The sequence below is a fragment of the Rattus norvegicus genome, chromosome 8 (assembly GCF_036323735.1).
Source record: "Rattus norvegicus strain BN/NHsdMcwi chromosome 8, GRCr8, whole genome shotgun sequence".
NCBI lineage: Eukaryota > Metazoa > Chordata > Mammalia > Rodentia > Muridae > Rattus > Rattus norvegicus.
In genome coordinates this window covers 118,389,623-118,406,158 of record NC_086026.1, presented here as the reverse complement: position 1 = coordinate 118,406,158, position 16,536 = coordinate 118,389,623, and the positions used below count along the sequence as shown (strand labels likewise).

General features: G+C 51.4%; 1 protein-coding gene across 6 annotated transcripts; it reads right to left on the bottom strand.

The window, feature by feature from the left end:
- Positions 1 to 5,037: 5,037 nt before the first annotated feature.
- Positions 5,038 to 16,038, bottom strand: Nckipsd (NCK interacting protein with SH3 domain). 6 transcript variants are annotated; one of them, XM_063265254.1, is made up of 15 exons: positions 15,990 to 16,038; positions 15,698 to 15,760; positions 15,215 to 15,324; positions 12,583 to 12,692; positions 12,100 to 12,304; positions 11,876 to 11,966; positions 11,170 to 11,660; positions 9,860 to 10,030; positions 9,659 to 9,745; positions 9,332 to 9,470; positions 9,154 to 9,234; positions 8,841 to 8,969; positions 8,649 to 8,741; positions 8,385 to 8,557; positions 5,038 to 6,319 (listed from the first exon to the last, which is right to left on the bottom strand). In XM_063265254.1, the coding sequence occupies exons 1-15, from the start codon at positions 16,021 to 16,023 to the stop codon at positions 6,116 to 6,118; spliced, it is 2,181 nt and encodes a 726-aa protein (XP_063121324.1). In that variant the 5' UTR covers positions 16,024 to 16,038; the 3' UTR covers positions 5,038 to 6,115. The 6 variants fall into 6 exon arrangements, with proteins under 6 accessions (XP_063121324.1, XP_008764731.1, XP_006243816.1 ...); XM_008766509.4 differs by lacking the exon at positions 15,215 to 15,324 and having other exon boundaries at positions 15,967 to 15,998; XM_006243754.5 differs by lacking the exon at positions 15,215 to 15,324 and having other exon boundaries at positions 15,698 to 15,997.
- Positions 16,039 to 16,536: the final 498 nt, after the last annotated feature.

Here is a 16,536-nt window from a genome sequence, read left to right as displayed (position 1 = left end):
AGACCGTGGTCTAAAAATAAATTTTAAAAAAATCCAAGGGGGGTTGGGGATTTAGCTCAGTGGTAGAGCGCTTGCCTAGGAAGCGCAAGGTCCTGGGTTCGGTCCCCAGGTCCGGAAAAAAAAAAAAAATCCAAGGGAACCTAAAGGTGGATTGTCTTTTTGCTTGTGTATTAGATTTATCTGATGTGTATGAGTGTGCTGCCTGCAGACATGTATGTGCAATGCATGTGTCTGGTGCCTGCAGAAGTGAGAATAGGGCATCCGATCCCAGAGAGGTACAGTTAGACATGGTTGTGAGCTGCCACGTGAGTACTGGTAGCTGAACCTGGGAATTCTAAGAGCAACAAGTGCTCTTAGCTCCAGCCTCGGTAAGAGTAAATTGTTAATGTGAGCTTAACAAAGTTGGACATGGGCCTGGAGAAATGGACCAATTGTTTAGAGAACCTATTAATTCATTTTGTTTTTGTTTTGTTTTGTTTTGTTTTGAGATAAGAGTTTTTCTGTGTAGCCCTGGCTATCCTGGAACTCACTCTGAAGACCTTGAACTCACAGAAATCCCCCTGCCTCTGCCTCCTGGGTACTGGGATTAAAGGAGTGCACCATCACCCAGCTAGAGATATGATTTTTAATAGAACATACAAATGTACTAAACAAATGAAAACATCAATAAACTGGACTCCATTACAATTAACATTTTTTATTTGTTTCTTTCTCGAGACAAGGTTTCTGTTTGTAACAACCCTGGTGGCTGTCCTGGAATTCTCTTTGGAGACCAGCCTGGCCTCAAACTCAGAGATTTATTTACCTGCCTCTGCCTCCCCAGTGCTGGGATTAAAAATGGTTCGGTCCTCAGCTCCGAAAAAAAAAGAAGGGATTCAGGCTGGGCTGGAGAGATGGCTCAGAGGTTAAGAGCACTGACTGTTCTTCCAGAGGTCCTGAGTTCAATTCCCAGCAACTACATGGTAGCTCACAACCATCTATGAGAACTGGTGCCCTCTTCTGACCTGCAGGCGTACATAATAAAAATAGCTTTAAAAAAAAAAAATAAAATAAAGAGAGCCAGCTAGATGTGTTACATGCCTGCAGTCCCGGTACTGGAGCTGAGATATCAGTTACCTGCTGACTAGGGCTAGATAGTGAGACCATGTTTTAAATAACAACAGCAACAAATGGGGCTGGAGAGATGGCTCAGTGGTTAAGAGCATTGACTGCTCCTCCAGAGGTCCTGAGTTCAATTCTCAGCAACCACATGGTGGCTCACAACCATCTGTAATGAGATCTGATGCTACACTGTACTCATATATATTAAATAAATAAATAAATAAATCTTTAAAAGAGAAGAAGGAGAGGAAGAAGAAGAAGAGGAGGAGAAGGAGGAGGAGAAGAAGAGGGGAACCAAACCACCGCAGTCCTGTGCTTCTACAGACTCAGCCTCTTTGAAAACTGAAATGGGAAAGTTATTGACATTAAGTCAACATAGCAAGATCTTGATGGACAGATAATAGATAGACATACAGACTATAAGTATGAAATCTAAGGGGGTTGGGGATTTAGCTCAGCGGTAGAGCGCTTGCCTAGCAAGTGCAAGACCCTGGGTTCAGTCCCCAGGGTCCAAAAAACAAAAAAAACCCAAACAAACAAAAAAAAGTATGAAATCTAAGGACTCATGCTGAATACATATACAAGTCAATAAAAAATGCAAATCAGGGGCTGGAGAGATGGCTCAGTGGTTAAGAGCACCCGACTGCTCTTCCAGAGGTCCTGAGTTCAATTCCCAGCAACCACATGGTGGCTCACAACCATCTGTAATGAGATCTAATGCCCTCTTCTGGTGTGTCTGAAGACAGCTACAGTGTACTCACATATAATAAATGAATAAATCTTAAAAAAATGCAAATCAGTAGATATCTGGATAAATGGAATAAATAAGCATTACAAGTGAATAGCCAGGGGGTTGGGGATTTAGCTCAGTGGTAGAGCGCTTGCCTAGCAAGCGCAAGGCCCTGGGTTCGGTCCCCAGCTCCAAAAAAAAAAGAAAAAAACAAAAACAAAAACAAAAACAAAAACCAAGTGAATAGCCAGGAAACATGAAAAGGTTCAAGTCATGCTTTTTTTTTTTTTTTTTTTTTTTTTGGTTCTTTTTTTCGGAGCTGGGGACCGAACCCAGGGCCTTGCGCTTGCTAGGCAAGCGCTCTACCACTGAGCTAAATCCCCAACCCCAAGTCATGCTCTTTGAACATAGCACTTTTCATCGTGTGCTATTCTCCTATTAAAAGAGGGAAAGGCTCAGCAGCTAAAGCACTTCGCAGATAAGTGTGAGGGCCAGAGTTTGGATCTCCAGCACCCGCATGAATATTGGATGGATGTGGCACCTATTCCTAATTCTCAGGTTCAGAGGGCAGATTGGTATCCTTGAAACATCTGGCGGTTCACACTAGCTGTATGCTGAGCTCTCAGGTCAACTGAGAGACTCTGCTTCGATGAATGAAGTGGAGGGCTATGGGGAAAATGCCCATTGGGCTTGGACCTCTATCTGCTCACACACACTACTGCACACAAAGATACATTAAAAGAAAAAAAAACAACCAGATTTCTCCTCGTTGTAGCCTCAAACAATGGCTTTTGAGGACAGAGCTGAACTTTCTACCCCTCAAAAGAAGCTGTGCCGGAATAGACCAGTGATGTTATAGACCAGTGATGTCATAGACCAGTGATGTCATAGACCAGTGATGTCATAGACCAGTGATGTCCCACACGAGCCACACCTTTATGCATCCCTGCTAGGTGCCATTTCTGGTTCAAAACACTGCTCAGCCTACAGATTCCTACTGTCCCCGTTTGCCTCTCAATCCCATCTAAACACTGTCCTTTCTTGGCAGAGCTAAGTGCTTCTCTGTCCCCCAGCCTGTCTCCTGCCTAGCCACATCCCACATCGACCCTTCCAAGCAGCCTGGAGAGGAATCTTTTGGCTTAACCACAATCTCCCTTTATAGCTAAAATTTTACGTTGTAAGACTATTGCCAAGGTGTTTGATGAAGGGATTTAGGAGTCCTGCCCTTCCCCTAGGATGTTAGGGAACAGGACCCGTGTTTATGTAACTCCTGGCTAGGACTTCTGTATCTCCTACAAACATGTGCGGGGGAGTGGGGTGAGGGGGTGGGACTGGGCAAGTGTCAGTGTGGGCCTCACAAACCTATACATTGTTTATCTAGGAGCCAGCCCCCGGACACAGCACGGATCAGCCCAGCTCTTCCCACAAAGTCAGAGTGTACATCACAGCAAAGGTCAAGATGTTGCCCCAATGCTCCTGCCCCAGCTTCCTGGGGACCCACCGCTTTTCTCCTGAGGGTAATGGTTTCCTGCTTGCTTGCAGCACTCAAACAAAATCAGTTATGGCTGGAAATCAGTGTCGTTGACTCTGGATGTGACAGAGGAGGCAACATATCTCAGGGCAAGGAGCAGTGAGCAAGCTGTGGCCCTCCACTCGGAGCCTGCGAGCTCAGCGTTGTGACAGAGCCGATGGCTAAGGGTGGACAGTGCCTGGAGGATTGCTAAGATCCCCTCTACCCCACAGTTTTCCTTTGAAATGTCCCTGCCTTTTCTGAGCAACTGTTGAGGCCCGAGCCTCTGGGCCTCTACTCTATCTGATGCATGTATTTTGTATTTGGGTGTACACAGCAAGGCCAGAGGGTAGAACAAGTGTTTTTCTCTATCGCTCTGTGAGCCATATATACATACATACATACATACATACATACATATATATATATATATATATATATTTTGCTGGCAAAGATGCATGTCCACTACATGTGTGTCTGGTACTTGCAGAGGTCAAAAGAAGACACCAGATCCCCTGGAAGTGGAGTTATGTGTGATTGTAAGCCACTGCATGGACTCTGAGAACTGAACCTGAGCCTTCAAGAGCAGCTGGTGCTGAACCACCTCTTGAGCCCTTCTACTTAAGGAATTTCTTTTTCGTTTTTAATCATGTGTTTTTGAGAGTTCATGCAGTGCTGAAAAAGGCCATAAGAGGGCACTGGATCTCCTGGAGCTGGAGGAGGTATTAGGCGGGTTAGGCGTCTCCTGAAAGGGGTGGTGGAATTAAACTAGGGTCCTCCCCAAGAATGTGGGTGCTCTTACTTTTTTTTTTCTTTTTTCTTTTTTTTTCAGAGCTGGGGACCGAACTCAGGGCCTTGCGCTTGCTAGGCAAGCACTCTGCCACTGAGCTAAATCCCCAACCCATGCTCTTACTTTCTTAAGCACTGGGCTATCTCTCCAACCTCCACCTTTAACTTTTTACATTGTGTTTTACTATTGTATGTGTGTATATGCATGTGTGTGTGTGCACGCGTGTGTGTATATGTGTGTATGTACGTAGGGACACAGCACAGCACCCATGTGGAGGATACTTGCAGTTGGTTCTTTCTGCCTCCCATGTAGGTCCCGGGAAGCAAACCCAAGTGCATGGTACCTCACCTTGCTTTTTACATGGGAGCTGAGAATCCAAACTCAGGCCTCCATGCTGGGGTGGCACTTTACCAACGGAAGTCATCATCGATCCTGTCCCTGCCTTCACAGCGGACTGTAATTCTGCACGCATAGACCTGTATGAGGACTAGGGCTGCAGGTCAGAAATGCCTGAAGAACCAGACTTTGCCATTGTCCCTGGGCCCTCATTTTTCCTGCCCACTCTTAGTGAGATACACTGTACTGACCTGAGAGAAAACAAGTTTTATAAAAACAATCACTGTCTCTAATAAAGCAGGAGCGCACACTTAACTGCACCCTGGTTAACATATTCTTTCAGAATATAAAAAATTATGAAATCTCTGCTGAGGTTTCAACAGAAGAATCATGGTGGACCAAATAACAAGAGAATGGTAACCAAGTCAGCATGCTCAGGGAGAGCAGAGCTGGGAGAGGGACCTGCTCGGCTGAAGACCATGTAGGGAGCATGTGCAAGGCTCAGGTTCAAGCCCCAGCAGCATAAGAGGGAGATGAGCATGAGAGAGAAAGGGAGCACCAGAGACTAGCTGTGACGACAGGATTCGATAACTTTATTTTACTTGTTTTCTTAGTGAGATAGGCTCTCCCTATATAGCCCTGGATGGCCTGGAACTATGTAAACTCGGCTGATTGTGGTTATCTGTCTGTCTGCCTCCCAGGTGCTGGGATTAAGGGTGTGCACCACCATGGCCAAGATAGGAATGGGACCCAAAAGGGATAGCTCCCTACAGGTGTGCCCTGGGGCAGTGGCTGCGGCTGGGCCCTAGAGGAAGCATGGGAGAGGCCAGTCTTGTCAAGGGCCATCACCTCTCTGGGCTGCAGATGTTAAGCTGGAGGTGTGAGGTGCTGAGCCCCCACCACCCTTCCCATCCTCTCCCCTCAGGATCATACAGGGAAGCCCGATTCCTGACGCCTATAATTTATTTCTGAAGGTAAGCTGTGGTACATAGGAAAATACACATGGCTTTTGGCCTACTTTTTTTTTTTTTTTCCAGAGAAAATAGATTCTGTCATTGGCTTTCTCAGCACCATCATCCTGTCCCATGGGGCTGCAGGATGGATGGCCTGTCTCTAGGATCCTGCTTTCAAGGCAACAGCTTGGCCAAGGCCTCTGGGGCTGAAAGCAGGGGACTGAGGGACAGCGGTCCCTAAGGGGGTAAGGGGACAAAGGCTGCACATGAGCAGCACTCACTGCAAAGCTAAGGCAAAGCACAGAGCTGACAGAAGGCGCCTCCCTCACCCTACGGACACGGCCTGCTGAGGCCCGGCCAAGACAGTGGGTAGGGATAGCAGCAGCCCAGCCCGGAGCAGCAGCAGGACTCTGGGTATGCACATGAGGACGGGGTGGGGGTGACATGCTGAAGAGGCAGCCTACCAGCAAATAGAAGGCCTTCAGCTTGCACATTCCTCTGCCCCAACAGAGGTCCCAGACTGTGGTCCCCAGTCCTATATCTGGCCCCTTACACTGACTTCAGGTAAGGGGCCCGGCTCAGGTCCCTTCTAATCTTTTATCACCTCACAATATCAGTGCAAAACATCCTTAGAGCAAAGCCCCTGAGTTCTCTGCACCCTCCCAGGGCTGCAGAGAAGGGAGTAAAGAGAAGTGCTAGCTGGGGACCTCTCCCAGGTCCGGAAACTCCTTGTACATCTCTTGGACAATCATGCGGTCCATCTGGCACTGGGGTGAGGTCTCTTCCTCAGTCAGGATGCGCCGCAGTGTAGCCTGCAGGTCAGACAGCCGATGCCGGTGCTGGAGGTAGGGTGTGGAGCGGACCACGGCATGCATCAGGGAGAGGTACTCCATGCGTAGCTGTAGGAAGAGCAGGCTGGTTCAGCAACCCCTGGAATGGCAATGGCCCCAGAGGGGAACTGGCCTCTACTGTCCAGTGAACTATGGGACAACAAAGCAGCTCACACTCTTCGAATTCAATGCTAATGGCTCTCAAAGCTGTTGGAGAAGTGAATGAATGAATCTCCCAGAATGTGGCTGCATTGGTCTTGCCAGTCCTTTGGTGCCTGGTCCGCTAGGTACCATGTGTGCCAGTCAGAGCCCTTGGCTTCTCGACATCTCTTGCCCCAGACGACCTTAATTACACCCACGATCGGAAACAGCAATCTGCTCTCAAACACCTCATGCAGATCTTTCCTGAAAGCGCCCAACAAGATCATCCAATCACCTGCTTGTCATTTCCTACCTATCTTAGTCACCTCAAACACACACATCTGCCACCAAACTCATCACCCCACTTCCCACCCCAACCCCCACCCCGCGGAGGCACAGTGCTTCGCATGCTCTTTAGGAAAGTTGCTGCTTTGGTCGGCTGATCAGTTGAGATCCGGAGTGCATGTGTCCTCTTTGATTCCCCTGCATCCAACCCCCTCTGCTGTCTGTACCTGTCCTTATGGTAGCACTGCCCATCTTCTGCCCTTTGACCCTAAGTTGCCTGAGCAGCTGGTCTAGTGCCGTCTGAAATGCTGTCTTCTGCTCACAGCACCCAGCCTTCCCTTGTCCTCTCTAGGACAAACCAAAGAGTCCACCACTGTCAGTCTCCTGCCTCATCTGTGTACCTCCTGCAGTGGCACAGTCTCTCCAACACATTGTCCATTTCTCTATGGTCCAGACCAGGGCCTATAACAGTACCTCCCACCTTCAGAAGACCCTCCATGATCCATATTGTTTCCTTTTCATACCTGTCCCCGTTTTTCTGTTTCTCTGTACAGAAAACTGTCTACCTTCATTTATTGTTCCCAAGTCCTTCCCCACCTCCACTCTCCCAGTAACTTAAAACTTTCTCGAACTTTCCATTCAGACTTGACTCCCTTCACCACACTGGCATTGCTGGCCAGTCACCACTGGCTTCCATGTGGCAAATTCACAGACTAATTCTCCACCCCGCCCTAGGATCCTAACAGTGTGGCTCCCCTCTGCACACCGCACGTGCCCTTGGCTCACTTGGGTTTCCTCTTAGCTGAGCCTGCTGTATCACAGCTAACACCCAAACATCCCTGCTGATTACACCCATCTGATCGCCTCGGTAACCACCCAGTCACAGGCTTCTGCTCATGTCTCTGCACAGACAACATCTCCCTGATGCAGTGGCTCCTCGATGTCAACTGTTTCATTTCTTAGTGCTAGGGACAGAAGTCAGCCTGATGCATGCAAGGCAAGCGCTCCGTCAGCCGAGCCCTAGCCCGAGCCCTTGGCCTCATTCTTTTTTTTTTTTTTTTTTCATTTGGTTTTTCAAGACAGAGTTTCTCTGTGTAGTCCCGGCTGTCCTGCAACTTCATCTGCAGATCAGGCTGGCCTCGAACTCACAGGGATCCAGCTGCCTCTGCCCCCTGAGTGCTGGGACTAAAGGTGTGTGACACCGTACTGCCTGGCTTGTCTTCTTCTTCTTTTTTTTTTTTTCCTGGCTTGTCTTCTTGACTCATTCAAAACACAACTCTGTCTTTCCCTAAGAAGTTCCTTGGGTCTCTTTCATTAACATTCATCATCCTCCTACCTGTTCAAACCAATCCAGAAGCAGGCTCTGCCAGGCCCACTTGCAACACACCCCAAACCTGGCCTACTTCACCACCCAAACAGCATCTCCCCACCCACTCCTGCCTCGGGCTTCCTGGCTTCCACTCTGCTCTCACAGGAAGGCAGTGAGTTTCCTCCTCTTCTAAGAAGCAATTCCAGCTCTCTTCAAACATCCTGCTCCAGTCTGCCACAGAGCTGGCTGCCACGTCCTGGTTTCTGAGTAACCTTCCACACTTATTGGGCTCTGGCGGCAGTAGCAGCCCTGCCCCCTCACCTCCACTCAATGTCACAGTTACCCCCTTTTGTTAAGTGGCTGCTCAGCACCCAACCCCCTGCAGCAGCCTCCAGGCACCTTGTCTCCAGGTGACAGGTCGGCAATCTGGCGCACAGTGATGTCAATGAGCGCCATCATGTCTGTGTGGTAGAAGATGGAGGCCGTGGCAGCGCTGCTGAACACGTCCTGCAGGAACTTGAGGACAGAGTGTGGCGGCTGGGGCTCATGTCTGAAGATACGCACAGGATCGTCTGGAAGGCAAGGGTTCAGGAGTCAAGGCAGGGGAGGCGACAGAGTGCATCTGAGTGGCACGTGCACCTGTGTGGACTTCTAGGCTCTCACCCCCTCTGTTCAGAAGCAAAAGCAGCTTCTCTGAGAAGATCTTCACGTTGGTGTGCTTGCTTAAGGCAGCCATGATGACATTCTGGTCAGGAGCTGAGGAAAGACACGGGTGGAGACGAGGTAAGAGTGTGGGTACAGAAGTCTGCAAAGCCCCACTTTGGTCGGCCTCCTTCCAGATGTGTCGCACTCCACCTGTCAGGTGCAGGTTGAGAGCCAGAAGCAGGTTCATGCAGAGGTCTGGCAGCTGCTCTGTAGCGTCCAGGGGCAGGCCATCCTCAACGATGCTCAGTAGGAACTGGGCAAAGGGTGTACCCAGGTGTTCTGAAAGAATAGCACAGAGAAATACACAGATCCAACTTTTGCTCCCCATACAATCCAGACTCCCTGGCTTTCTGTGAGCCCAAAGAACACCCTCTTCTAGTCAGTAGGTCTCCAGGCCCTTGAGACACACATGGGTCCTACCTCCGGGACCTCCAGTCCATTGCTTAGCCATCTGCATTCTTACCATAGTGTGCGTAGGGCACCGCCTCTCCCATGGAGAAGACCATGGCCAGGACAAGGGCGGAATAACAGAGCTTCTGGTGGTCTGGCGGGGTAAGGAAGGTAGTCAGCAAGGCCAGGAATCCCTGGCAGATAGTGGGAACAGTCTCCAAGTGGTAAGGAGTGCCCCACCCCCGCCTCACCCTGTGTGTCGGTCTGCATGTCCCGTGCCAATTCCACAGGTAGCACAGAAGAGACCAGAGTAGAGATGATTGCTGCGTCCAGGCTGCACATGGCGCCGAAGCACTTGAGGAGCAGCAGCCGAAGTGACGCTCGGTGTTCCTGCAGAAGAACCTGTATGCTCAGTGCCCTTACTCCTGCCCACATGCCTCAGCGCCCCCTCTCCCTTGTCTTTTTTTTTTTTTTTTTTTTTGGAGCTGGGGACCGAACCCAGGGCCTTGCGGTTGCTAGGCAAGCGCTCTACCACTGAGCTAAATCCCCAATCCCTCTCTCCCTTGTCTTATACATACCATTTGGTAATAGGCCACCAAGGCTAGGACAGATTCGAAGTCACTCCTTTTGCACATTTTCTTGCAAACTTCAGGATCTGCATCCGTCTGGAGGGAAGAAGAGGAGCAAGCAGTGTGAGGTGAGCATGCGTGTTAAAGGGTGATGGTACAAGGTAGGCTCACGGCTCCCATGGCAGACCCATGAGGGTCCCAACCCCGTACCAGGATGTGCAACAGTTCCTCAAGGTAGCAGCGGATGACATCCTCATCCTCGTAAAGAGCCCAGCTGCGCTGCTGGGCGTCATCCTTCCTTCTAGCCAGGTCTGCAAAGATCACCTCCAGTCTCTGCTGGTCATGGCAGACCTGCCCCGAGGGTAGGGCTGTGCTCAGGTCCTGGGGGAAGAAGGCAAAGAATGACTGACTCAGTAAGACCTCTGCACATCACCAGCTCCAGGAAGCCTCCGAGACCAGGGCTCCGTAAGCCTGACGTTCTTTGAACTGGGGTCCCACAAAATTCACACTGTGTAGGCCAACTCTAGTCTTGACCTTGTGGTAACAGACTCTGCTCAAGACTCAGCTGTGGGAATTTCCAACATCCCAACTCTCACTCTAGAACTGGATGAGCAGCTCCTGGGAGGCAGGCATGAGCTGTCACTCCTTGTATGTGACTCAGGATTCTCATTCTGGTTCCATACAGGGCCTGGTCTGTTGCACCTTATGCTAGCTGCTATACCCAGCGCAGGCGTACACAACGCTGGCTGCTACTACTCTCCACTCACTCCAACCAGAAACCATAGGTGGAGCCTAAGAAGTACTTTCGGCCCACTCAAACCCTTGGCTGTCCTAGAATCGGCTTTGAAGACCAGGCAGACCTCAAACTCAGAGATCCACCTGCCTCTGCCTCCTGAGTACTGAGATTAGAGGCATGCTCCACCAGATGTGACACCAGTGTCCCAACTTTGCCAAGGAACCCTAGCCATCTTGAAAGGCCCCCGTCACTATCATCCAAGTTGGCACCTAAGCCAACCATCAAAGCTCACCAAGACTCCTTTTCTCTACATTGCCAAAGCTAGCAAGGCACTGGTCTCTCACCCGCACTTCTTCTTTCCTTGCATCGAACTCTCAAAGACCGCGGAGCACCAGCAGATAGTGGGAAACCCCTTCAGGCGATGGGAAGCTTCCCCTAGTCCCACCTCATCCTGGCCTCCATTATCACCTGCCTTAGGCTCACCTGCTCCCTCACCACCGGCTCCCACACTGCCTGTGATCCAGACATGCCATCCACCTTCTTCCTTCCTGTGAGCCATGCTTGGTCCTTACAAGCTGAGCCTCTGTCTAGAACGTTCTTCCTCCCTTTCTCCTTCATGGGTCAACTCAAATGACTCCAATAGCCAGCCCAGTAAAAGCCAAGGGCTAGACCTTGACAAATACCTGTCACTCAGCCTGGACACAGGTGTGAGGGCAGGAGAGGGGTGGGACTAGCAGGCTGGCTGAGGGTGGGGAGGCTCCTTGGCCGTGCTGCCCACCCTCACCTTGCCCTCTACCAGCGAGAGGAGGACCTGCTCCATGACAGGCGAGCTGGCTGGTACGGAGGCCTGGATGTGACCCACCACGACACCAATGGCCACACGACATAATTCGTGGCTCAGACCAGTGTTTCTCCGAACAAGTTCCATCAGCTCTGCCCCAATGGTCCTTGGCACAACTGTCTCAGTAGCTGGCTTCTCCTCTGTGGTCTCTGGGCTCAGGGCATCCAGAGCTTCGAGGTCATCAGGGGCTGAGTTTGTTTCAGCTGCCACTTCCTCAGCAGGGGGCTCCGGGGATGGTGCCTTGGAGGGAGAGGGCTGGGCCTGGGACACTGTAGTGTGGGCACTTCGGCGAGGTACAGGCGGAGGTGTGGGTGAGCAGCTGGGACCCAGCTCAGAGGGGCTAGAGCCAGTGTAGAGTGTGTCCATGGAGGTGCTGCTGACTGAAGAGCCACTAGACACAGAACTACCTCCAGAGGGTACTGCTGTGCGGCCACCTGTGAACAGAAAACAAATGCTATGCTGGGGCAGCCTACTGGGAAGCACCATGCTTCTTGGCCTAGAGGACCCGACCATAGTACCAGACCCAGTTCCTCTGCTAGGCCCTATCTCCTAACCAAGCCTGGGGGCCCAAACATGGGGACTCTCTATTTACCCCAAGTTCCAAGCGCAGGGTACTCCCACCCCAATTACCCAAGCCTGGCCCTCTCACCACTCCCTGAGATCACCAGGGCCTCACGGTCTCGGCGCTTCACTGGTGGGGGTGGGGTGGCAGGTGCTGCTCGCCGAGGCTGTGGTGGGACCTGAGAGAACAGAATTGGGATCTAGGGGAGGACAGGCTGCCAGCTGCACCTGTGACCCGAGCAGACCCCTTGAGTCTCTAGATGAAGCTTTAGTCCCACACACCTCCTTCTAAAAGATACCCTCACTCCATACCTGGTAGAGGGCTCCATCTGTCCCGAGATGCTCAGAACTGGGTAGGCTATGCTGCCGTTCAAACCCAGTTCGACACACCCCATTGGGCTGCCTAGATACAGCAGTGTCCAAATGGTGGTCACTGGTGGATGGGGTCATAACCGAAGCACTGGCAGCTGAGGTGCCCCTTCGAGACAAGGTCTCTTTCCGATGATGAATAAGCTTCCTGAGAGACCAACAGACCATGGTGGGAAGGCTCCTCCCTACTCCCAAAGTGTACATACACGTGCATGCGCGCACACACACACACTCCCATACGTACACTCTAAAATCAATATTTCTGTGGGATGCTGTGACCTCACAGTACAGGCCCCTCATCCATCCCACTCTGTGGAACCTCATACTAACCCTAGTATGCTTCCATAGTATCTCTGGCCCTATTAAAGGAGCCTCCCCACCAACATGCTCAAGAGAAAGTACGACCTCCGCTTCCCGGATACTCACTGAAGGACTCCACGCTGTTCCAGGCTGTACTTGCCACCATCTCGCATGGCTGTGTTGTGCACAGCCTCAATGGCCCGGTCAATAGCTTGGAGGACATCTTGCTCCATGCCCTAAAGGTAGGTGGGTAGTTAGACCGGGGTGCCAAGTGGGGTTGACCGGCTCAGAGCCAGCCCAGTCTGGAACTAGCCTAGAATTCTGGACACTAGAAGACAGCCAGAACGGAATACAGAATGCAGAGTTCAAATCGTGTCACTCGGGACGCAGGGGCACAGGGTAACTCTTTGATGGCATTTTACATTTAGAGGCCCCCTCAGTTTATCCCATACACAGGCTCTTGGCAATGACAACTCTAAAAACTATAGGTCTAAGAGAGAAACCATCGGAATCCCAGATTGGGACCAGGAGTATAAACCTAGCCTATCCTTGGGCTCGGCTCAGAGCCCAGAGTGAATGCCAAAAGGAAGACTCCCATGTCTGGAATCCTTAATCAGTCACTCTGGAAGCTGATCCTTCACAAAACCAAGGTCACTCTCCAGAACAGCCTTGTCTCCCTCCATAGGGCCCTTCCCAAGCACTGGGAGGTAAGAGTCGGCCAAAAGAACCTCTCCTCCCAAGCTCTCCTACCACTTTTCCAGACCACCTCTGGGTAGGCGCTCAGTGCTTATGGTAAAGGAGGGACTTGAAAGACCGGCCTGGTTCCTGGCCATCCTCAGTCAACCAGGGGCCGGTCTTCTGCTCTGTCTGGCATGGAGGGAGATGTGGATTACAGCTGTGGGACTGTAACCCCAGAGCAGACCTGAGCACACTCTAGGGTACAGTTTTGTTGTCTGTTTTGGTTGGCTGGGTGGCTGGTCTTTTGAGATGAGAATCTCTGCAGCCCAAGCTGGTCTGGAAGTTGCTTTGTAGCCTAGGCTGGCCTGGAACTCATGGTAATCCTCCCCAAGTCTCAGACTGTAGACATAAATCACCATGTTTAGTTCCAGAGTGAGTTTAAGAAGCTTCCTAGGTACTTTTTTTTTTTTTTTTTTTTGGTTCTTTTTTTTTTTTCGGAGCTGGGGACCGAACCCAGGGCCTTGCGCTTCCTAGGTAAGCGCTCTACCACTGAGCTAAATCCCCAGCCCCTTAAGAAGCTTCCATTATAGTATCAGAAAAATATAGGGGTCAGCAAAGTCCTTCAGGAGGCAGGTGTGTGGGTGGGTGGGGCCGGGAAACACAGCTCTAGCGACAGGAAGGGAAAGTTTTGAGGAAGAATGGCAAACACCGGGATGAATGAAAATGAGACAGAAATTTGCAGCGTCGGAGGAACTGAGACTAGGGGTATGCCGGAAGAAAACAGAGGAAGTGATCCAAGAAAGAAGGGGCCTTTCTTTCCTTCCCAACCCCCCAGCCCCACTGACCCTGGCGGAAGCAGAGGCTCCATAGGCCTCGACAAAGAGACAGGGCTTCCCCAAAAAGTCTCCAAAGAGACCCCGGCACTCAAAAGGCTGAATTGAGCATGACACAGTTTTTAGATTTTTCTCACCCAGAACACCTCTAGAGGAGACTGAGGGTCTGTGAGGAGTACCCTAGAACCAGGAATCTCTCCCCTTTGGCAAGACCAGATGACATTTCCAAATTTATCACAGTATTTCTGTCTTTAACTGGGCTGGGACAGGATGTTTCCATAGCTAGGCACTAGGGCAGGGTAGGAGTCTGGAACTGCCCAGACTGCCCTCAGTCCCCCGTCCTCCTACAGTCAGAATAGGCTGACTGCAGACATTGCAGCAGGACTACACTTGAGCAAACAGGAACTGGAGCAGGCTCCGTCCAAGGAGACCAGGCCATCTTCAGAACAGGGGAAGCCATGGAGGAGGCGCACTTCCTCGCAGTGTGGACAGCTCCCATTCCAGGATGGAGCTCCCCGATTTCAGGGAAGGAAATCTGAGAAATCAGGAGTAGGGGCTTGGGGGAAGTGGAGGCTGTACTAGGGAACCTTGTCAGCAGAGGGCCGGGGCCTTGGTTCCAAAAAGGTTGGGGAAATTGTCCTTGAGGAGAGCTTGATAGGTGGGCGAGTTCAGGAGACAGAAATACTACAGGAATTGGGAACAGCATAAGGGACGGGAATGCCTGTGGCTCTGGGGTCCAAGTAGGTGGGGGTGGGGGGATGGGGACTAAGAACCTGGAGGGTGGTTGAGGAAACAGGTGGTGTATGAGGTGGCAAAGTCAGTGGAGGGCATGGTGGTCTTTATGGTAAAGGTGCAGGCTACAAATTGACGGGAGACTGGCATCTTAGGGAATAATTAGGGTTTGGGGTCTAAGGGACTTGGGTAATGAATGGACGGGAGTTTCTGGGTCTAGTTCCAGAATTCTATGCAGATGGAGGCTGATTATGGATGCGAGAGAGCCTGGAGTCCCAGTTCCAGATTAAGCTTTTCAGAGGCCTGCGTTTAGATGCCAAAGGCCTAGTCTCTGGTGGGTGTTGATGGCCCCCGGAAGGGGGTCTCAGTCCTTACTGTTCTTGGGACTTAAGGTCAGATTCTCAAACTCCTTGTCTGGTAGAAGTCCCGAAGAATCTGTCAGAGCTTCCTGGATAGTTTCTGCGTGCTGGTGAAGGGGTTCGGTCGAGAGGCCTGGGAGGGTGGGACACACTCACCTGCAGGCGATGCAGGTAGGCAGGCGGCACGTACCCGGTCTCGCCACTGCGCGCCCGTGCCGCTAACCACCAGTGCGTGCTGCTGCGCTCCAGCACCAGGAAGGTTTCGCCTGCAGCGAACGCCATGGCGTTGGGCTCCGCGGAGCGGAACGCATACAGCGCGCGGTACATGAGGCCGGGCCGCTCTGCGCCGCGCCGGTGCTGGGTACGCGACGAAGGTTGCAGTGCCGGGAAGCCCAGGCCCTGAGTGCCGCGCTCGCCCCGCCCCGCCCCGTGACACGCCACGCGCGCGCATGCGCGACTGCCGAAAGCCCCGCCCCAGGGATGAGTCGGCTCCAGCATTGGAGCGCCGCGCCCCCTCGCGGCCCGGGGAGGTTTGGAGGGGCGGGGTTATGAATAGAGTCTCTTATTCCTTCAGGCCTCTGACTCCAGTCAGGTGACTTAGGGTCCTAACTCCCTTTGCCTGGCCTTCCTCCTCCTTACCCAGCTCAGGTGTGAGCGTTGCGTTCCTTCTCATCTCCTGATGGAGGATGCTTGTCAGTGCGTCTGTGGGGACAAGTGCTTTGAGGAATCCTGATCAGATATTTGGAAGTCCTTCCTGGCGAGGGGTCTCCCCAGCGCATCTAGACCTCACAATGCCTTAGTACAAAGTCCCTACTCTGTCGCTGAGGTGGTGAACAAGTGTGGAGGACAAGGGACAAAACCAGGCAGTACTGCCCAAAATGCATCTTTGCTCCCCACCACATACATACTTCCTTCCTATCTTGAGTCTTACATCTGTTCTGTCTGAACACTCCCTTCTGAACCATGCCCCATGGTCAACTTGTCAGTGACTATCCTTTTGCCATTTTGTTGTCACAAAGGATTCAAAAATGTGACCTAAGGTCATATGCATTCATAACAAATCAATCTGTGTGTATACATGCATCTCCCATTTTTAAAGGCAACCTGTTACCTAACCCTGCCCTCCCTCAACACCACAAATGGCACTTCTGGAAAAAGAAAGGGTTAGGGCAGAAGGCTGACAGGGTAGGGATTAAACACATGAGGTTTAGAGAACATGTTTTGGATCCTGAATGGTGGCACAATCCCAGCATCCAGGAGGCAGAGCTGGAGAAAGCCAAGTTCAGGATCAGCCTGGGCTTCATTTTAAGACTCTGTCTCAAAGAAAGAAAAAGCATCCTTGACCTTCACTTAATATTCAGTGTATCCCTCCAAATCTCTGAAATCCTTGACATCCCGGAGGCCCAGTGAAGAGGGCCTAAAGGGTCCCTGCATACTCTCCACTGAGAACCTCAATCTAGGGAGCATAGGATATACAC